Source organism: Pleurodeles waltl, chromosome 4_2 (assembly GCF_031143425.1).
Source record: "Pleurodeles waltl isolate 20211129_DDA chromosome 4_2, aPleWal1.hap1.20221129, whole genome shotgun sequence".
Taxonomy (NCBI): Eukaryota; Metazoa; Chordata; class Amphibia; order Caudata; family Salamandridae; genus Pleurodeles; species Pleurodeles waltl.
The window spans coordinates 77,780,844-77,803,707 of NC_090443.1; the positions used below are offsets into that span (position 1 = coordinate 77,780,844).

The following is a 22,864-nucleotide window of genomic DNA, read 5'->3' on the forward strand; positions in this document are numbered from 1 at the left end:
GCCGTGCTAAAATGTGACAATGTGAAAGTTTCCACATGCGAAAGATTTTTTTTAATTTTGAAGAGACGTTATATTTTACGTGATGATTGATCTATAAAATGCATAGAAAACACTCGGCTCCTGCAAGAGCCGAGCCTGACCCTAGGCAATGATCTCCCAGTTAATTTGTTGCCTCAGCCACCTCTACTTTTATGCAGGGATTGCAGGCTTCCATGTATTTTGTAGAAACTCGCGGGTGCCAATCCCTTCTTTAATATACAAATTCTATCTTCTGCCAGATTTGAGATTTTTCAGAGTCCTTAAGACCTGCACAGAAAAAACGTTTTTTACTGCGAGGGGGGTGAATGAGCTTCTCAAGCCTATCGTCATATTTAACAACTGGCCTGATACTGTTCTGTACCCATCCGGGGTGAAGAAGGACAAAACTTGCTGAAGTTTGTGAAAGAGCTATCTCGCCATTGGTGTCCCGACACAATTACACTTGGCCCAATCAGAGGGCACAAGAAGTAAGTGCCGTTGCCATGGCCGAAGGCGTCAGTGCTTACGCCCCTAGCAACCAAAACAAGCTGTATACACTGCGGTGAGAACCAGAGTATCGCACTGAGCCCAGGACCGGGAGCACGGCAGAGCTTGCAGCTGGATGCCAAGGGGGTGAGGGCACGGCAGAGCTGGGAGTCCCAAGCTGCCTGACCAGGACCCCGCCGGGGTTCGAGGTGTAGTGTCGGTGCTGCAAGGATTTGGCCTGCATGTCAGCGTGGCACAGCTGGGTTCATGGGCCGGTCCCAGGCAACGAATAAACTTATTGAATAGTACGACAGACGTGGGGGCCGGCATAGAGACCTCTTGGCATCTCCCGAACGGACATCAAAGAACCAAGGCTTCAGATGGGCAGGAAGTCTCTGGACTGCAGTGCTAGAATTTTATATTTTTTCAGTGGATCATTAAAACAGATGCAAGCCGGGCTGCCATGGATCAGCAATCGATAGGGACATTTTGGGATATTTGAGGACTGGCCGTTTTGATGACAGATCTTGGCAGTTCTGAGGATTATTTTTTTTTTTCGATCAACAATATTGCCACTTTTTACAAGGTGGTACTACCGCTAGGACTTTAACGAGCCGTGGCACGTCGGACGGCACAACACTGGCACTTCTCAGGATTGTCGTATTTGTAATCAGACAACATTGGCACGCAGCACAAAGGTGGTATTTTTGTCAGACCTCGACCAGTACTTTTCAGTACTGAGGTCATTTTAAGCAGTGCCTCTCAGCAGCAACAGTTGTGTTTTTAAAGGAGTATACTCCCCAGTCTGTTGCATATTTGGAGAGTAATGGCCCTTCTCAGCAGGTCGGTGGTTCTAAAAGAACTATAGCAGCACTTCATCTATCTCCCAAGAGACGTTATTTTTTTATAAACTTAATAGACTCTGTTTGGGGCTCATCGTTGGAAGGCAGACCCTGTAAAGTGGCGAGTGCCTCCACTTCTTGCCCCCCACAAACCCACACAAGCACTGTGAAGGCCCTGAAACAATCTCCCAGTTATGGGGGACATGGGCGACCTAAAGGGCACCTTACAGAAACTCCACAGCTTGACGCTGGATGACAAGACTGAGAATGCAATGCTTCGGTCCCGCATTGACGAGCAGTCGCAGCTCATATGCGCATTGAAGCGGCGGGCTGATGAGACGCTACTGCGCTGCCAGGCACTAGAGGCCATTAACACAGAGCTAGAGGCGTCGCAGGAGGATGCTGCAGGGCAGCTAAAGCTGGAAGGCCGTAGGGCGGAGCTACTTGAGCGCCGCTTTACAGAGCTGGCCTCTAATCACCAACATATGATCCGGTTCAAAGATGAGTATAAGGCCCAGAACGAGGAACTGCGTCAGGAGAATACAAAGTTGCGACAGGAGAACAAGGCCCTCTTCAGTGATGCTCTACAAGAGAAGGATGATAAGATACACGAGCTGGGGAAAGAAGTAGACCGCTTGGTTAAGGAGTTGGCTTTACTGAAGAAGGAGTTATCAGACAAAATGGCCGACCTGCAGACCCGAGAAGAAGACTTTCTAGAAAAACAGAGACAAAAAGAGCTCTCCCACTCTCAAGAACTGCAAGCCGTGAATGTCGAATTGCAGCGTGCACTACAGGAAAGCCAGCAAGCTAAGGCACATTTGAGGAGTGTTGAGAAAGCGTTCAGCTCTGCAGAAGGACAGCTGGAGGCACTAAATGCCGAGAAACAGGAGCTGCTCCAGCTCTCAACGCAGAGGGGCAAGGTAATCCAGGAGAAACAGCGGGAGTTGGCGCAACTGGAGGAGCAGCTTCGTGCAGCAGAGCAGGGCCGACGTGGTGCCGAAGAGCGCTACCATCGAGGGTTGGCAGAGCTGGACGCCAATCTGAAAGTGCAGACTCTGAGAACACAGCTGGCCGAATCAGAAGAGCATCTGCAGAGCCTTCAGAAGGAGTTTGAGGCATTCAAAAAACACAGTGCTGACCTGCTGGCCAAAGAGCGGGAGCTGAATGCCAAGCTCCGACATCTCATTGGATGAAGCCCAGGAAGCAGGAGCAGAAAAATACAGCAAAGGAATTGATGTGTGAATGAATTGCAAACCGAAAGTATCACGTGACTGGTGGAACACAGAAAGTGGCGCCTAAATGAGTGAATCACAGAAAGTGGCATCTCAGGGGACGAGGCCTGGATAGCAAACATGCTGTGCACTGAATCTAGGTGACAGTGTTTCCCGTCATGTGACATCAGCCATGCGAAACTGTAAACATATTTTATCTCTAGTGACAGCTGGGAAAGAAGATTCAGGAGCTAATAAGGTTAGATTAAAATGATATTGTAGAACATGGCCTGTCTTTACTTCATTGCACCAGACACAATTCCATACATGAAATGCATTCAAGGTGTCGGAGTGAGCTCAACTCACCCTGCATTCTTAGTTACAGAATCCGGTACGTCAGCATTCTAAGTGATAGAACCCAACACACACTGGCATTCAGACATACACTATCCAGAAAATGACAGCTCCCAGGGCTACACAGTTGCTGCCTGTCACAAGCCAAAGCCTTACAGAGCAAACAAATACAAACCCCAAAACAATGGTGTTCCCAGAACACATGCTAACGTTCCCACATAGAGATTCCAAATCACACTTGTGCCCCTGTCTCAGACCCAAGGCACGTTGTCAGTTCCAGTGACATAAATCAACAGAAAGCGATATTACCTGCTACTGAACACACAGCAAGCATTTCAGGCAGGATAACTCGACACTCCGAACCTCAGACCCCAGTACAGTGCCACTCCCAGCCACAAAACCAATCAGACCACTGTAATACTAAATAAGGCCTGGTTCGTGGTGTCAAACAGAAGGACGTGTTGCAGTGATGGTGCTCAGTGCTCATTACGGTAGCCCTAGAGACCTTGCTTGTTATGTGGCTGACTCAAATTGAGCTATTCAGCTTTTAATAAGCATCTGACTTTACATTTTTTCCGGTTTCATTATGGCATTCCATTTTTGCTCCTTTAGTCAATTCCACTTCACTTATGCCCTCCTGCCTAGAGCTGAAGATTCTCTTCCTGTGCGCAACCTTTTAGTGGTTTGCATCCAGTGGTGCTTAGGATATGGTACACTTTCGCCCACTTCCTAGTTGGCAATATTCTATAACGAAGAATAGGTAGGAATTTTTAAACCTCTAAACAAATATTTAGAATAAATTGACTTCCCCAGAAAAGACAGCACACTAATAATTACATCTACCCAGCGGCCCATACCATTATTCTGTGTTCCAGGTACTGATAAGAGGTGTTAATTGTCACTCAAGTCAATGATATCCAATTTATCAACCTCAAAAGGTGAAAGGCTGAACACTCACCCTAACACTGCTATCCAAATCTGTGACTTTCCGGTTACTCACAGATCTTTACAATGGATACATTATTCTCCTGAGCTATCTTACAGGAGCACTGATGACATTACCAGAAATTACATCACGCAACGTGGGACTTATCGAAGGTAATCGTCTTCTGGGTTCTCACTGGATTTTGGATAATGAAATAAATAAGTGAGCTCTCACCAATGTTTGCCTCCGTGGACCTCAGTAACACATCTTTTATTATCAAACATACCATTGTAAGGTAGTGTCATCTAGTTACTCGTGCAGCATTTGCGAGGCCTTCAAAGTTACTAATTTACTTCCAGATCAGGCGTGTACTGTGAAACTGTGGCTTCTCCAAAAGCAGGAGGCTGATTCAGATGAACCTGTGAACTACAGTCCTAGAGTTCTCTATTTTATAAAGGCCTCTGCTAGCTCCGTGCCACAGTAGTGCTATACAGAAATGTCCTTTTTCAGCTAACAATCATGTCTTTGATCTGTAATTTCACTTTTCTCATAGATATTAGCATACAGCTCTCAGCATGTGTAGTAACGTTGGTGAAATAAACACATCTAACTGAAAGTCACTTTCATGGCATGGGCCAAATGATAGCTGGCCCCATGTAATGAGTGACAGCTACAACCAAACCTGGCTGCTGTGTTTAGGCAACAATAATCGCATGCTGGGCCATTTAGGCCCCTTCATCCCATGGGAAAGCCTAACGTCTTCAAGTCCTTTTCTGCAGGGTGCTATTGGATAAAAGCCAGTCCTGGATGAAGTTGTTACAAATGACAGGTGGCCATTTGATAGCTATATAATCAAGGTATGCGTTTTCCATTCTGTCCCATTACAAAGAGGAGGCTTTGTGCTGTGTTAAAATTTATGAGGCTGTTAAATTCTGCAGAACTTCTCCAAAGCGAGTTATCACTCTGCTACACTCTTGAGAGGAGTACTTGGCCAATGTGAAAGAGAGATTAGGGTGAATTGGCAGATTTCATCCGATTATGAAAAAAAGCAATAGCGTCGTTTGAGGTTTGCCATTGGCACCTCAATGTGTCTACATTTGACCCCTCCTGGACAGGCTGGGGTTGTGATTTGAACAATCTGACTAACTCGAAGATCTCCAGTTGCCTCATTCAATCCTGTTTAGCTCTTTGCATATTGGGACTTAACATTGGAACCAGCTATTGCTACAGGTACCAGTATAAAATAGCACAGCCAAGATGACAATTGGTTCTCAAGCATAAGATGGAACAAATTCACAACTTCACGAACTAACCTCCTAAATGTAACACTCTTCCAGGTTTTCTACTGTTAGTAGCGGCTTGTGTGCTCCTGTCATTAGTCACTGCTATAAGCATGCTGATGCCTATAAAAGTGTTTACATTTTTTTTTTCCATGGCTTGTCATGAATGAAAGCAGTTTTTGTCTTGAGGGTGTTCAGTTTTAGGTAGAATTTGAACATCCATTTTTGGAACATAAGAAGACAGTCCCTGGGATGAGCGATTTCTTAGCCAACTGATACTTTCAGATAGAGTTGTGTGTCATTGTCCTGCTGGTAGAGTCTAATTATCATATTAGCCAGAAGGTCTCCCAGCTATCCCAAATACAGGTTGAAGGTCACCGAAGAAATGGTGTGCCTTGGGGTAACAGGACAGGAGATTGGAATGGGTTTGATTCTGAAGGAACTCAGCTAGATCATCTGGGCTCTGTTCACCAGGTACAGCTTAAACCATTATGTACTGCGCTTATTTGGGATGTGAGGGTGTCAAGGAGGGACCAATGATTGACAGTGTTGAAGGCTGAGAGGGGTCAAGCAGGCATAAATGGTCACTAAAATAATCAATCAGTCATTATTTTGTAGAGTGCAACATAACCCAGAGGAGTATCCAGGCTATGTGGGACGATGTTTCGTACTGGCGGCCTCTCGTTAAAAAAAGCCAGGTGTTTAGCTTCTTCGTGAAATCAGGGAGGATGTGAGTGGTTCGCAGGTGGAGGGGGAGGTTGTTCCATGTCTCAACAGCGATGTAGGAGGAGTGTCCTCCGCAGCGGCTTTGGCTGACTTGTGGGATGTGCGCGAGGGCTAGGGAGGCTGGCCGGAGTTCTCTGGTGGGTTGATGGAGTCAGGCGGTGGTTGATGTGTTTGGGTCTGATATTGTGGAGAGTCTTGACACGGAGGGTCAGAATCTTGAAATTGCATCTCTTTTGCAGGGGCAGCCAGAGTAGGCTTCTGAAGTGCGGGGTGACATTTGTGCATCTGGCGAGGTCTAGGATGATTCTTGTAGCGACGTTCTGTATAGTTTGGAGGCAGTTGAAGATTTGGTTGGTGACTCCGACATAGAGTGAGTTGCCGTAGGTTAGTCTCCTGATGATGAGGGCCTGGGTCACCGTCCGAATAGTATCTACTGGGATCTATCTGAAAATCTTTTGTAGCATGCGGATGCGGAAGAAGCAGGAGGCGGCCAATGTGTTTATCTGAGTTTTGGAGGTGAATCCGCTGTCGATGAGGCCAAGGTTACTGATGTGGTCTGGTGGGGTCAGGGCTTGCCCAAGCATGATAGACCACCAAGTGTCATCCCAGGGTGATGTGTTGTTTTTTAAAATGATCACTTCCGTCTTTTCTGTGTTCAGTTTCAAGCAGTTGGATCTCATCCACTCTGCGATGTTGGAAATTACATTGCTGAAATTGGTTCTCGGGGAGGCATGATCATCTGAGAGTGAGCGGATGAGTTGCATGTCGTCAACGTATATGATGTTGAGTCCATGTTTGCGTATGATGTCTGCAAATGGTGTCATGTGGGTGTTGAAAAGGATGGGGCTGAGAAAGGACCCCTGGGGAGTGCTGCAGATGATGTTCTTGGGTTCAGGGGTAAAGGGAGGTAGGTAGACTCTTTGGGTGCATCCTGTGAGGAAGGCATGGATCTACTTGAGGGCGTTGCTCTGGATTTCAAGGTGGTGGAGTCTAGTGATGAGGTTGTGGTGGGATACAGTGCCAAAACCCGCTGAGAGGTTGAGGAAGATTAGGGCTACTTTTTCTCTATGGTCAAGTAGGGCTCTGATGTCGTCTGTTGCAGCGATCAGGGCAGTCTCAGTGCTATGGTTGGCTCAGAAACCTGCTTGGGAGGTGTCCAGTAGACTATGTTCTTCTAGGTGTTCGGAGAGCTGTTGGTTGATGGCTCTTTCTAGGACTTTGGTGAGGAACGGTAGCAGTGAGATCGGTCAGTATTTTTTGAGTTTGCTGAGGTCGGCGGATGTTTTTTTCAGGAGCGGTTTTACCTCTGCATGTTTCCATGCCTTTGGAATGAGGGCTGTCGTGATAGAGGCTTTGAGGATGGGGGTGAGGGAACTACTGATCTCTCTCTGTCCAAGGTTGAAGATGTATTGGGGGCACAGGTCGTTGGGTGATCCGACGTGGGTTGCACTCATGTAGGCCGATGTCTCCTGAGTTGTTAGCGGCTTCCTGTAAGTGATCAGGTGGCTGTGAGTGGTGTCTGCTGGTGTCAGAAGGTGGTTGATTCTGGTGGTTTTGGGAGGGGGGGATTTGCTGTAGGTGGCAGCTATTTTGTCATGGGAGTAGTCTGCCAGAGAGTCGTAGAGGTCTTGGGAGACTTGGATTGTGTTCTCCATGGATGTCAGGCAACAAGAGAACTCTCTCCCAATGCTGAAAAGTTCCTTGGACCGGTTGGTGCTCTTCTTGATCAGGGTGTCCTTTTTTGCTTCCCTGAGGTGATGGTAGTTGTTGAGTACCTTTTTTTTTAAGGTGGGGCGGTCTGATACGTTCTTGCAAGTGCGCCATTGTCTTTCTAGTTGTTTTAATTCTCGCTATAGTGGACAGAGTTCTGGTGTGAACTAGCTGGCAGGGTTTCTGGATCTTCTTGTGTTGCAGTTTTTTTGTGGGTGCAATTTTTTCGGTGCAGTTGTGGATCAAGGCATCTTGTTCGGTGTTGCTGGTGGGGTTGGGTCTATTAGTGTTGAGGGCGGTGGTCCATTGGGTCTCGGTGATTTCTCCCCATTTGCGGTGAGGGAGAGTGGGTGCTGAGGAGGAGGGTTCGTGAGTACTTGCCATGGTGAAATGTACGATGTGGTGGTCGGTCCATGTTAGCTCCATAGTGTGAGAGAATTTAATGCTGTTGCTGCAGGTGAAGATGGGGTCCAGTGTGTGACCTGCATTGTGCGTGGGGCTGGTGACCAGTTGCTGGAGTCTGATGTTGTTGAGGTTGTCCAGGACGTTGGTGGAGTTTCCGTCGTCCAGGTTGTTGAAGTGGAAATTGAGGTCTCCCAGGAGGATGTAGTGTCTGGAGTCAATAGCCAAGGGGGAGATGAAATCGGTGATCATTTTGCAGAAGGCGGGGGCTTACGGGTCTGTACGAGACAGTTTCTCTGATGGTGGTTTGGGCGTCAGTTCATATTCGGAAATTTAGGTGTTCGGTGATGGAGGACGGATCGTCCACCGTGGTGGTGCATTAGAGGCTGTCCCTGTAGATGATGGTGATACCTCCTCCGTGTTTGTTGTGTCAGTCTCTGTGGATACATGTGTAGCCTTGGGAGGTTGTGCAGGTGATGTCTGGAGCTGATGCAGGGGTGAGCAAAGTTTCTGTGATGAACATCAGGTCAGGTTGGAGTGTGGTTAATGTGTCCCAGACTTCCGTCACATGTTTGCTTAGGGATCTTACTTTGAGAACAAGGCAGTGAAGCTGTTTTTCGTGATGGGTGGTCGGCTTTGTAGTCTTAATGCTGCCGATGAAGCAGCATTGGAGGCTGGCAAAATGTCCTACTATGGTCCGGGAGTTGCGCTGCAGCAGTTGTTGCCTTGATTCCTAGGGTCTAGGTCCGGCAGTTCAGATGCTGAGTAACAGCAGGTAGTGGGAGAGACAGGGTTCCTGGTGCTGGGTGCGATCCAGCCGCGGACGGCCGCAGAAGGGCTTACCTTTGACGTGCCTCCGGCCTCCATTAAGTAAGTCCTGGTGTAGGAGGGGTGGTGGGTGGTGGTGGGCGGAGCTGGCAGCAGGCAGGTGAGGAAAAAAAGAGCAGGAAGCAGCAGAGGGAGAGCGTATGGGCGACAAGCACGGCCCAAAGAGCACCAAGGAGAACAAGGTCAGCACAAAAGAAAAAATAAGGAAAACAGCAGTGCAGGCAGAAAGAGACAGGAACAAAGCCCACACAAGTAGTGACACAAACAGATGGACAGGAGAGCGGGACAGGAACAGAGCTCAGAGCACAAAGTCAATAAAGCAGCAGGAGGGGAACGAAGCGGCAAAGGCAAAACAACAGCGCAGCAGTGACAGGGATGCTGAGGTAGTGCTCCAGAAGGGAGCTGTGGTGCTGAGTCCAGGGCTCTGGATTGGAGGCAACCAGATGGTGAGGGGGTAGCAGGCCTCAGGACCCTCTCCTCATAGTTCTGTATGGCATGATTGGTGACTTGGTTGGTTGCTGTCTCAGTACTGCACAGTGGGTTTTACTGAGACTAAGTTAAGGTTGTTGCATTTGAATTCCAGACGGATGATTGTGATGTGCAAATTCATCAGCGTTCAGCTTAGATTTCTTCAGGAAATAGAAGACAAGACATGTCTTGATGGCTGCCAGGGCTAAACTTTAGGAGAGGGAGGCACTGACAATATTAACTAAAGGCATTAGGGCTTTACCCAAGATTTCCTTCCCTATAGAATGCGAGGTGACATTCTATTTGCACGTTCACAGACTGGAACAGCCCTGTTTTTGTTTGAGGTCTTACCAATAGTGGTCTTGTAGTAGACAGCCCCACACCACTTCTTTAGGAATGCTTAAATAATGAAAATATTATTTTCAGGAATGCCCACTATGCAACATTATTATAAAAACAGAGACCTTCTGCATTCTCTCTTCCTGCTGGTGGGAAAATGTATTATTCTTATAAGTGTGCCATGGCCTCTGTGATATCTTTTGCTTCACCTGATGCTTGCAACTTCCTTTAGTCTACTGTGCCTACCGCCTCAGATAATTTCCTAAGGCCAGCCCACAGCAGTATTATATGTATGTTCACCAGTCCACCTTATTTTCTCTTGTCCTTTATTGTCATCCTTAGCTCCTGGGGCAGCAGCTGAAGTTCTTCACTGGCCAACTCCTGTCCACTCTACTTCATTGCAGGATTTTATATTTCTGTCCCTTTCCATGATTGTCATTCAAAAATGGTGTCCCTTTTAGCACAGGGGCTAGTCCACTGGTTACAGTTGGGCACCTACACATTCACTGTTCATGGGTTTCTCAAACTATACCTGTATCATAGTTTCCAACTGAGACCCTTCTCCAGAGAGAGAGTCCATAGGACTGCCAGCCTCACCCTGCAACAGACAGCGGTAGGGTACACCAGGGCAGGGTATCTGGGTGAGGGGCCACTATGCCAAATCCTCCATTTTGTGACCTATCAGGATTCCACCATTCGGTCCTCTGATTTCAATGTCCCCAGTACGGTGCCATCATGCGCTTGAGCTTACGCTCTCAAACTTAGTGATATCCAGACTATGGGTCCTTTAGGGATAGTACAAGATGCATCTGGTATCCTTTTAGTGTGCCTATCCCTTCGCAAGCCATCCTTCTTTTCTATGGGGTCTCACACAGTCACCCTTGTGGAGGGGTTTGGAAATTGTAACTTCCAATTAATTTTAATTAGGGATACAATTGAGAAGCTTTGACTGTTGTGTCATTTTCTTGGCAATGAGAGATTTAAGGAAGGTTTAGTTAGTGAGAGATTCAGGCCCTTTCCCATTCTTAGAGCTGAATGGACCCTTCTGAGGGACAAACCTCATAATTTCCACATGGCATCTTGCCATCACACCTCTCTTGACATACTATTCTACTGAATTTCTGTTTGCAAACCTTTCTCAAGGATTCCTTTAACATTGGAATAGTTAGGTTTTAGCTTAAATGGTTGGGCAATAGAACTTGGTTCTAGTGACCAAGAATCACATGTTTTTTCTGATCTTTTGCATTGTGGAGATCAAAGTTTTCGTGTTGTATATGTTAACTAGGTTTAACATTGTATGATGCTTCAATTCTCCTTTGGTGATTTTATATATTTGCGCTATGGCTTTGAGACTCATTTATGTAACGTTGACTTGAGTCTGTAATAAAACCCATTTAGCACTATGAATTGACTCCGAATGTTATTATGCAACATTTCGGTTGTACAGAAATAATTTAATGAATTTGATATCTGATACACTTAACCACTCGAACCTGAGAAGCAAAAGATTCATCGGACCCCAGAAATATCGAAAGAGCCCCAGGCTCTATCACTTTCAATACTCTGTCTGAACTTAGATTACGAAGGAGCCAGCCTCAGGGGAGATACATATTTGTCAATTGCCCTGCAAGGATGAGGTAGTACTGTCGATCAATGTGACATCGTTGGGTAATAAAAAGCAACACAATAGTTAATGCTTAATGAGGTGGCCTGCACTATAGTGTTTTTAGTTTTTTTCATTTTCAGCAGGAATTATGTAGAATCATGATGCTGTTTAAAAGGAAGAAAAACTTGTCAAGTATTCATGCATCTTAAAACTGTGATAGGATAATGTGGTATCCTTAGCTGCAGAATGAATACGTCTCCAGGAAGATCAACAGGTAGAGTAACTTTATTTCTCACACAGCTTCATCAATCTGTTCAACTAAGTAATTTCCACTCACTGGAATCCTGGAAAAAACATTCTATTGTACATTCTATATCCCATAAACACAGAGTAGCTTACAAAGATACCACAGATAAGCAATGTTAGAGCATGTTAAAGCATACGATCTAAATCTATATTTAATTATATATCTAGCTCTCCCTCTGTACATAGGCAGATAGGTAGATAGGGAGGTAGGTAGATAGATAGATATGGGCTATTAAATAAATGTAAAATTATGATGCTGTTTTAAAGGAGATATTATCAAAGAAGTATGCATGTTAAAATTGAGTTCTGCTAACTACTGGGGACCCAAGTACTACTTGGGACTACTTCAGGGGTCCCAAAAAATTGGTGGTGAATCAGTTTTTATCAGGGCAAGCTATTTTTAGGGCCTACTGGCCCGGTCTAGGGGAGAGCTCTGGCCGACAAAGATCATGTACTCTGTTCACTAAAAACAGGAATAAGTATTAAAGTCCCCTTTAAACCTTCTTTTTATCTAGTCACATTTACTGCTCATTCACTGACAGAGGCCAATATGTCTTCTTAGGAATTGCTCCTTATTTTATGTTTACTTTTCTTTCTTGGACTGCAAAGTTAGAGGATTTTGTAAAGTGAAATTATTGACAATCGTGCTGGGCACAACATTTGAAAAGCTTGTAAATGAACTGTACAAATATTTCAAAATACATTTCGGTAGTTAAGAAGGATCTTTTATGTAATTTTGAAGTGAAATGGAAACCAAATCGGAAGACGTTACTTTGTGATGGGCAAATGATAAATATTTGCTGAAATATAATTTCCACATATTATCGTTTGTACACTGTATATTTTTATCAGTAGCAATACATGTCAGTGTTTACCCTCTGTGTGGACTAGATTTTTTTATTATGCATGGAGCAAAGGTTTAGCCTATTAAATCAAAAACGTTTTTTGTACAGCAGAAAAGCTGAACTCAAATATTTGAAGGTGGTCTTGTATGTCACAACAAAGAAAAAGGTGAATTGACGAAAAAATATTTGACTTCGATCACACAATTTGAGACAAGCTAATGGGTTAAGCGCATTGTAGTTAGGTCAAGTAGATCATCCACGTCACTGGACCTGCAGGTCTGGTAAAATGTTTCTGATTTTTTGAGGCCTGTATATTAGTAGCCACCATATGCAAGATTACCAGCAGTGGTCACCTAAATGCATCGGGCACATTTCCAGCAGTAATGTAAACAAGCATTGACAAAGCCAATAGGCCTCGACTATCCAAGAGCTATTTAGTTTGCCAATGTGTTTTAGCCACGTTGTTTACCAGCTTGGCTGCTAGTCAATATGGCTAAGAGTTAGCCGCATAGAGGAGAGTGGTGTGGAGTTTTGTAGAGTAGAATGGCAAAGAGGGAAGTAGAATGAAGTGGCAGAGAGTGTCGGGTATTGGAGTGGCATAGTGTGGAGTTGCGTATAGCGGCATTTACTGGAATGGCATAGAGTAGAGTAGACTGGTGTACAGTGCATTGGCATAGAGTGTTGCAGAGTATAGCGGCATAGAGTGCATCAGCATTGAGTGCAGTGGCATCAAATTTAGCGGTGTATAGTGCTGCACTGTAGAATGGAGTGGTGTAGATTAGAGTGGTGCATAGTAGAGTGGAGTGGCACATAGCGGAGTGGCGCAGAGTAGAGTGGCACAGAGTAGAGTGGTGTAGAATAGAGTAGAGTGGCATAGAGTGCAGTGGCGTAGAGTAGAGTGATGCAGAGGGCAGTGGCATAGAGTAGAGTCGAGTGGCATCGAGTGCAGTGAAGTAGAGTGCAGAGTAGAATCGAGTGGCATAGAGTGCAGTGGTTTATATTGGTGCAGAGTGGAGTATTGTGCCATAGAGTGCAGTAGCATAGAGTGGAGTAGTGCAGGGTAAAATGGCATAAAGTTCAGTGGCAGAGAGTGCAGTGTTGCAGACTAAAGTGTCAGAGTACAGTGGTGTATAGTAAAGTAGAGTGGCCTAGAGAGCAGTGGCGTAGAGTACAGTGATGCAGAGTAGAATGCAGTGGCATGGAGTGAAGTGACAGTACAGTTGTGTAGAGTGCATTGACATTGAGTGGCGTAGAGGTCAGTGGCATAGTGTGGAATGGTGCAGAGTGGAGTAGAGTGGCGTAGAGTGCAGTGGCATAGAGTAGATTGTTTTAGAGTAGAGGGAAGTGGCATAGAGTTGAGTGTTGCAGGGTAGAGTCCATTTGTGTAGAGGGGCATATAGTGTAATGCCATAGAGCAAAGTCGTGTAGACTGCAGTGGCATAGAGTACATTGGTGCAGAGTAGGTTAGAGTAGCATACAGTGGATTGGCATAGAGTGCAGTGGCATAGAATTGACTGTTACAGAGTAAAGTACATTGGCGTACAGTGTATTAGCAGAGAGTGCAGTGTTGCAGAGTGGCATAGAGTACAGTGGCTTGGAGTGAAGAACTGCAGAGTGAATTGGTGTGGCCTAGACTGGATTGGTGTACAGTGCTGTGGCGAATAGTGCAGTGGTGTAGAGGAGAGTGACGAAGACTGCACTGGCATAGAGTAGAGTGGTACAGAGTAGAGTAGAGAGGCATAGCATGAAGTGGTGTAGAGTGGGGTGGTGCAAAGTGCAGTGGTGTGTAGTGGTTTAAAGTGGCGTGGTGCACATTAGGGTGCAGTGGTGTGGAGTGGTGCAGAGTACAGTGGAGTGGCGTAGAGAGGATTATTTGTGGTGTGGTAGCACACTGCCATTACAGACAACACATTTTCATTGAAATGACCATTCATTTGCACAGACGTACAGGGCCTCATTTACAAGAAACTGATGCATCGTCATCAATGCATCAGATTTCTTGGGCCTACCACACATCCCCTAACAATGCTATGGAGCACTGCATTTAAAATATAGAGCTCCATGGCGCAGGTTTTCACAGATGCGTCAGAAATTCTGATTCATCTGTTCGTGCTAAAGTGGTGCATTGCTGGAGTTGTGTCGTTAAACTAACCCAACTCCAGCAATGTGAGGAGAGTCCCATTGGAAAAAGCCCTGCGTCGATTTTATGCCTGGTCTGAGCAGGCGTTAGAATTTGGCGCAGTGAAGTTGTAGAGTGATGCAGTGAAAAGTTCTAAATTTTACTGCATCAGTTCTACGTGGCTTTTCCTGTGGGAATGCCTACCCTGCATACATTATACCTAGCGCAGGTATAATGTGATGCAGGACTTTCCAAACTGACACATTGGGCCCAATGCGTCAGTTTGTAAATATGAAGCAGTATAGGGCAGTGCTAGCAACACCTCTGCGGCAAAATAATGATGCAGCTGTAGTAGTACATGAGGCTTGTAAATGATGCCCACAGTTTTACTAATAAAACTATGAAACAATCAAATTAAATAAATAATAAAACTATACAATGCACAGACTAAAATGTGTGAAAATTGCATCACCTAGTTTAATGATTCGTTTTGATAACATTAAAGTATTTGTTTCCAACACACTTCAGAAATAACAAAAAACGTGCTTTATTTGTGCGTTTATAATTCTGTTATATACTGAAAGACTTAGACGGTTCATTTAAATGTTGTTGTGTACTAGGAAAAAACTCTTTCCTGTCCCTAGTATCCAGCACAATTGTCACATAAATCTCTCACTTTGAAGTAAGAGAAAGAAAAGTAAACAAGCACCCTTGAAAGACAGCGTCTGATGTTTGATCTCAGTCTTTAAATGCACAGCAAATTAGATGAGGTATGAACAAGATTTAAAGGCCTGTTAACAGAAAGTGAATTAATTGAAAGATACAGAAAACATGGCTTAGGCAATGGGAGGGATGGATTGAATCTGGAGAGCTTAAAGCAAGCAAAGCTTATTTAAACTATTATTATTATTATTACTATTATCGATGATGACAATAATAATAGTCTTCTGGTACTCAGTTTTACCCCAGAACAGTGGTGCACATGTTCCACACCCAGTTATCTGCCATCAACATGGCCGCAGGCCCCATCCTTCTCTGTGGCTGAAGACGATGTAAATTCTAGCCAAAAGAGGATCACTGTTCTGCAGTGCCACTGCTATCCTCATGTAAACAAACAGGAGGAAGAGATGGTAAGGCTTGGAGAGTGAAGGGAGGCAACACCGATGTGGAAATAGACCAAAAACTAGAGATTGTCATGTTCACCCTGGCTATGTTCGAAGCTGTCGTAATGAAAAGGGATTCCCCTCCTGCACCCCAACAAGAGCTTTGAATGTGAAGATTGATAAATACAGCTTTCACATTGAGTTTCAGTAAAATTGCATCGTTACAAAACACATTTAGCTTACTGACAGCTGAAAGTAATGGATGATTCTCATAACCTTCACGCTCGCGATAGTGGCTGACCACTACATCGCCCTGACCATCACATCGACAATGAGCATTTAATTATTATATAATCTCATCATAGGTTTACCTATTATTTTCCAATATCACCAGGTATTCATAATTAGTAATCACATACATCCATTTATTGTTCACCTACATCAATATGAAAAACATCTCAACAAAAGTGATTTCCTTATCACACCCTCTTTAACATTTCTATTACATTGATTTAGTTTAAAAAAAAAAGGATGTGAGCAGCACAGGGCCATCTTTTTTTAACGTGTTTCCTACTGGCATTTGAACATTATGAGTAGAGCATAAGAAGAGTACCATTCCCACTGAAATTAGTTATAGCATTGCTTCAAAGTATACATTTTACATACAAAACAGTGTCAAACTAAATCAATTGCCCCTAATGCCCCATTCCCTTCCAGATGAGCTTACAGTTCTCCTTTTTCATACTTGTATCCAATAATCTGTTCTGTGTGTGTCCTCTATCAACTAGCATGTTGTCAGGTTAGAAAACGCCCTATCTCATTATCAATAATGTTGTGCATCAGTCTTGGCCAAATATATTTGCTCCGTCTACCAGGGGAAGATGTTCTGGGCTATCCCCGTCACCCCCAACTCCAGGAGAAACTACTCCAGAGGACTCGGAAAGTGCCTCTGTAGTTGTTCCCCAGACCAGCAGGGAATTTGCTATCTTCCTGTCTTTATGTGTTCTTCACATATGAACCTCCTCTGCCCCTGCCCACTCAATTAGAGCTTATTTCAAGTTGTTATTCGTCGGGGGCTAAGCCAGTGTATTGCAAGGCCTCGTTTTGCCACTGTAAGCCCCAGCAGTGTGTACTCTCTGGTCAAGGCCCTCTTGGGATTTTCAGGGATCAGACCTAGCAGACAACGGGTGATCTGCCTCGGTGTGTCCCATCAAGTGGTGTGCCTTATACGAGAAAGCACAGCCTCCCAAAAGGGACCACCAGTGTGCAATACCAAAGCAAGTGTATAAAGTATGCCACATCGGAGGCAGTGGGGGTCCCTATCCGGGCAAATGGTGTGTAAACGTTTGGGGGATAGATATCATTTGTGCAGAATGGTATATTGTATTTGTTTAACCCCTTCGCTGCCAGGCCTTTTCCCCCCTTAGGTGCCAGACCTTTTTTTGGCTATTTGGGGCACTTCACGCTTAGGCCCTCATAACTTTTTGTCCATGTAACCTACTCACGTCAAATTTGCGTACCTTTTTTTCCAACATCGTAAGGATTCTAGAGGTACCCAGAGTTTGTGGCTTCCCCTGAAGGAGACCAAGAAATTAGCCAAAATACAACATTTATTTTTTAAATGGGAAAAAGGACTTCAGAAGAAGGCTTGTGTTTTTCCCCCTGAAACTGGCATCAACAAAGCATTTACAGTGCTAAAATCACCATCGGCCCAGCTTTCAGGAACAGGCAGACTTGATTCAGAAAACCAAATTTTTCAACACAATTTTGGCATTTTACTGGGACATACCCCATTTTTACTATTTTTTGTGCTTTCAGCCTCCTTCCAGTTAGTGACAGAAATGGGTGTGCAACCAATGCTGGACCCCGGAAAGCTAAACATTTCTGAAAAGTAGACAAAATTCTGAATTCAGCAAGGGGTCATTTGTGTAGATGCTACAAAGTTTTCCTACAAGTGAAATAAAAAAATATTGAACTTGAGGTAAAGAAACCAGCAATTTTTCTCAACGTTTTACTTTTTCCTGTGATGTCGGATTTTTTTAATCAATATACCGTTACATCTGCTGAACTCTTCTGGTTGTGGGGATATATGGCGCTTGTAGGTTCATCAAGAATCCTAGGTACCCAGAGCCAATAAATGAGCTGCACCTTGCAATGGGTTTTCATTGTATACCGGGTATACAACAATTCATTTGCTGAAATATAAAGAGTGAAAAATAGGTATCAAGGAAACCTTTGTAACTCCTAAGTGGGCACAAGATAAGGTGTTGAGAAACAGTGGTTATTTGCTCATCTCTGAATTACGGGGTGCCCATACTAGCATGTGAGTTACAGGGCATTTCCCAAAAAGACGTCTTTTTTACACACTGTCTTACATTTGGAAGGAAAAAATGTAGAGAAAGACAAGGGGCAATATCACTTGCTATTCTGTGTTTCCCCAAGTCTCCTGATAAAAATACTACCTCACTTGTGTGGGTAGGACTAGTGTCCGTGACAGGAAATGCCCCAAAACACAACGTGGAAACATCACATTTTCCCAAAGAAAACAGAGCTGTTTTTTTAAAGTGCCTAGCTGTGGATTTTGATCTCTAGCGCAGCCGGCACCTAGGAACACCTACCAAACCTGTCAATTTTTTAAAACTAGACACCTAGGGGAATCCAGGATGGGGTGACTTGTCGGGCTCGCACAAGGTTCTGTTACCCAGAATCCTTTGCAAACCTCAAAATTTGGCTAAAAAATGCTTTTTCCTCACATTTCGATGACAGAAAGTTCTGGAATCTGAGAGAAGCACATATTTCCTTCCACCCAGCATTCCCCCAAGTCTCCCGATAAAATTGGTACCTCACTTGTGTGGGTAGGACTAGTGCTCGTGACAGGAAATGCCCCAAAACACAACGTGGACACATCACATTTTCCCAAAGAAAACAGAGCTGTTTTCTGCAAAGTGCCTAGCTGTGGATTTTGACCTCTAGCTCAGCCGGCACCTAGGGAAACCTACCAAACCTGTGCATTTTTGAAAACTAGACACCTAGGGGAATCCAGGATGGGGTAACTTGAGGGGCTCTCACAAGGTTCTGTTACCCAGAATCCTTTGCGGACCTCATAAGTTGGCCAAAGAAACGCTTTTTCCTCACATTTCGGTGACAGAAAGTTCTGGAATCTGAGAGGAGCCACAAATTTCCATCCACCCAGAGTTCCCCCAAGTCTCCCAATAAAAATGGTACCTCACTGGTGTGGGTAGGCCTAGTGCCCGCAAAAGGAAAAGCCCCAAAACACTATCTGGACACATCAAAATTATCAAATACAAAACTACCTGTTTTTGTGGGGGAGGGGGGGTACCTGCGTTTTTGGTCCTGGGCTCAGCAGTCATATAGGGAAACATACCAAATCCAAACATTTCTGCAAACCAGACACCCAAGGGAGTCCAGGGAGGTGTGACTTGCGTTGATACCCCAGGGTTTCTTACCCAGAATAGTCAGCAAAGCTCAAATTTAGCAAAAAAAATCACAGTTTTCCCACATTTCTGTGTGGGATCACCGCACTGTGACAAATTTCCTACCACCCAACGTTCCCCTCAGTCTCCCGGTAAAAATGATACCTCAGTTGTGTAGGTGGACCAAGTGCCTGTGACAGGGAAGAGCCAAAAACATGTTGAAAGCGGATCCAAACGGGCAGTTTGAAAAAAAATATTTTTAGGCTGACAAGTGGGGCAGAATTTTTATTGGTATAGATGCGACAATGCTGGGTGGTCGGATTTTGTGGATTCCTGCAGATTCCGGAAGGTTCCATCAGAAAAATGTAGGGAAAATGTGTGATTTCCAGCAAAATTGGAGGTTTACAGGGCATTGTGGGTAAGAAAATGGTGCGGGGTGCATGTGAAGCACACCACCCTGGACTCACCCAGATGTTTAGTTTTAGATGTCTCTAGGTCTCTGTGGATTTTTCTACATGGCAGCGTCCCAAAGTCCAAAAAGTGCAGCCCTCACCATTCCAAGTCGATTTTGAGAGTTAGCCAAGCTCTCATGGCCCAAATGTAAAACCAAAACCCAAAATAATCAAATGTCCTCTTGCTTGCTGTGGGATAACATGTTTTAGTGTGCAGGGGAGAGCTGAAAGAATGTTACCCCCTTCAGTTGGGGTGGAGGCATAAACATGCCCATACTGGTTGGTAGCCATCAGCCCACAATTTTTTTTTTAATTCCCTGGCATCTAATAGGCTTTCTGCCCCCCCACCTCTCCGGGGAGTGGATCAGGGGTAATTGCCCACTGGTGGGCAGAACAACTTTATCCACATTTATTTGGGGTGGGGTATGGCCATACTCCCACCCTCTTTAAAAAAAAAAAAATCTTCCCTGGTGTCTGGTGGGGTTTCGGCTTAAGAAAAATAGGACGATCTGACCCCAAGGGGGGCAGAAATGGCCTAAAATAAATCCCCCCCCCCGGGGAGCGACCCTTGCCTAAGGGGTCGCTCCCTATGTGTGAAACTGACCTAAAAAAATAATCCCTGGCGTCTGGTGGTTTCTGACCCCCTTGGGCGCAGATTGGCCTAATAAAAATAGAAATGGCCTAAAAACAATTTGCCCTCCCTAAGGGAGCGACCCTTGCCTAAGGGGTCGCTCCCCTTATCAATGTAAACAAATAAAAAATAAATCCCTGGTGTCTAGTGGCTTAATCAATATAGGCCGACCTGTCCCCAGGGGCATGTTGCAGCTGTGCCGCCAGGTAATATAATTCATGATCAGGGACTTCCATTTCCCCTTTAGTCCATTCTGTTTTTAATATTGCGGCCTATTTTGTACCTTCAGCCAGCCCAGAGAAATTCCACCAACCAAGTCCAGCTCTTGGAACACCCTTTGAGGAATCTTGTGCATCGCTCCTTGGAGAACGTACAGACAACAGGGCAGGATCACCATTTTGATTAACATTATTTTCCCCATTAGGGACAGTCTGAGAGTGTTCCAGAACCAGATCAATGGACGCAGGTTAGTTATTACTTTGCCTAAGTTCATGTCAAACATCAGCTGTTCTGAATGTGCAACTTCTATTACAAGGTATTTAAACTTGTCTGTGGTCCACAGCAGGTCTACGATGGGAAGCGCCTGGGTAGGTATGCCCTGCATGTGACCCATTGGGAATAATATGGATTTTGTGCTGTTAAGTCGCAGGCCTCAATATTCCCAGAACTCTCGCATTACATTGAGCAGCAGTGGAACTGATATATCAGGTTGACGGAAGTAGATCATCACGTCATCTGCGTAAAACTATACTATATGTTCAGTGTTGCCTATGCAGGGCCTGTTGCAGCCAACATGCAAGGGGTTCCATTGCAATGGCAAAATCAGCAGAGACAGCGTGCATTACTGCCGGGTGCCCTGCTGTATTTTAATAGCTTCCAACATGTAGCAACCTGTTTCACACCCGTGCCCTTGAAGACCTATAAAGCAGTTTTACCCATCCTATATATATTTTTGTCCTAATCCCAGTCTACCCAGCACCTGCCCAACATATTCCAAGCACACCGAGTTGAACGCCTGTTCTATATCTAGACAAGCCAGTGCATAAAGGTCTTTTTGTAACTCTGGTGCGTCTAGGACATGGGCGAGGCAATGTGGATTGTGTTGTGTGTTGTGTTGTGTATTTCTCCTCACGATAAACCCTGACTGGTCAGTATGAATGAGGTGCGGGAGCTACGGCAGTAGCCTTTGTGCCACTACGTGGCTAAGGAATTTTTGATCAACATTCAGCACAGAGTGGTTTGTAAGAGGTCATCTCCAAGGGGTTCCTACCCGGCTTAGGTATCATAACGATCAGAGTACTCTCTCCTTCATAGAATACGGAAGGGATCCGCTCTGCAGGGCCTCATTATAGACAGGTAGTAGTTTATCAGCCATGCTCCCCCAAAAAAGCATAGAAAATTCATTGGGAAAGCCATCATTACTTGGTTTCTGTGCAGTTTTCAGAGCTGTGATTACATCAAGGAGTTTCTGCTTGTCTAGTGGGCATTTAAGACCCCCCAACCCCCCCTTCAGTTTGCAGGAGTAAGGCACTGCAGTTGCAGATCCGACAAATGGGTGGGCGATGGGGTACTCAAAGATGCATACAGGGCCTCGGTATATACTTGTTGGAAGTAGGAAGCAAGTGCAGTACTAATAGCCTGTTGTGTGTACACTACTACACCCTGTTGGTTTCGTAGCACCAGAATGGGTTGTGACATAGACACAGATCATATCCGGCGGGCCAATAGGCATCCCACTTTGTCACCTTCTATGTACCAGAGCCGTCACCCAATGTTTCTCGTGTGCTTTTCAAGCTGTTCCCACAGATCACAAATGTTATGTTGTGCCCTTTCCCAGGCGCCCAAACATTCCTGGTGAGTTGGTAATGCCCTTTCAAGTGTCTCCAATTCTATATCTTTTCATGTCAAGAGCACAGGGCCATCTTGCCGTTAATAACCTTATTCTTTTATCTTATGATCAGGTCGTTGTCATGCTGAGCCACTTTAATAGGGCTAGATGTTATGATGCACAGCTGAATACTGGACCCCTTATATAATAAAATGTTTGTTTTTTATTGCCTTCTCCAGTCCGACAAGCGTATGTTTGCACAGCCTGTAATGTTGAGGTTTATTTATGTGTTTTAAGAGTACTGTCCTTCCTGCGACATACTTCTGCATATGGGCATTTCCTTGCATGCACTCATGGATTTTGACACATTTCTAGAGTTACTAAAGCTTGTAAACATGGGAATGTGTCTTCTCCCTTGAGACACAACGAGGAGAAATATCTTTATTTCCCCTTGTTACTTCTTCTTTCTAGGCGCGATGCATTCCACATCACACATAGAAAGAGGAAAATGCCTCTAGGGATTGTTTTTGTGCAGGCAGGTGCCACTTTCTGCACTAAAGAATCCTGCCCATAACACCGGCACCCTTGCAATAATGCGCAAGGGTGTCTCTGTTGGCGCTGTGCTGCACACAGTCTGCCAGCACAAGAAGGGAGCAGAAATGCTCCATATTTTTGTAAATATAGAGCATTTCGTCTCTCTCCCTTTCATGTAATGCAGCTCAGCAACTTTGCTTGCTGTCCTGCATTGCATGAAAGATTAGTAAATATGTCCCAAAAATGAATATGGTCTTTCTTCTGTGTGTGTGGCTTAAAAACTAGCCCAGACCTCTGAGGAGATGAAATATGCTCTGCAGCAGCAAGAGTTTACAACTCACGTAGGCTGGGTAAAGGAAACGTGTCGAGAAGACAGGATTGCACGGAGCTGCGAGCAAAGCACAGATGAACAGGGCC

The 22,864-nt window shown here is 44.9% G+C and overlaps 1 protein-coding gene across 1 annotated transcript; it reads left to right on the top strand.

Moving 5' to 3' along the window:
* Nucleotides 1–592: 592 nt before the first annotated feature.
* On the top strand, nucleotides 593–10,992 carry CCDC89 (coiled-coil domain containing 89). The gene has a single exon (XM_069230770.1). The coding sequence runs from the start codon at nucleotides 1,541–1,543 to the stop codon at nucleotides 2,537–2,539; it is 999 nt and encodes a 332-aa protein (XP_069086871.1). The 5' UTR covers nucleotides 593–1,540; the 3' UTR covers nucleotides 2,540–10,992.
* Nucleotides 10,993–22,864: the final 11,872 nt, after the last annotated feature.

Excerpts from the sequence above, each read along its gene's own strand:
- CCDC89 (XM_069230770.1), top strand. The coding sequence starts at position 1,541 with ATGGGGGACATGGGCGACCTAAAGGGCACCTTACAGAAACTCCACAGC.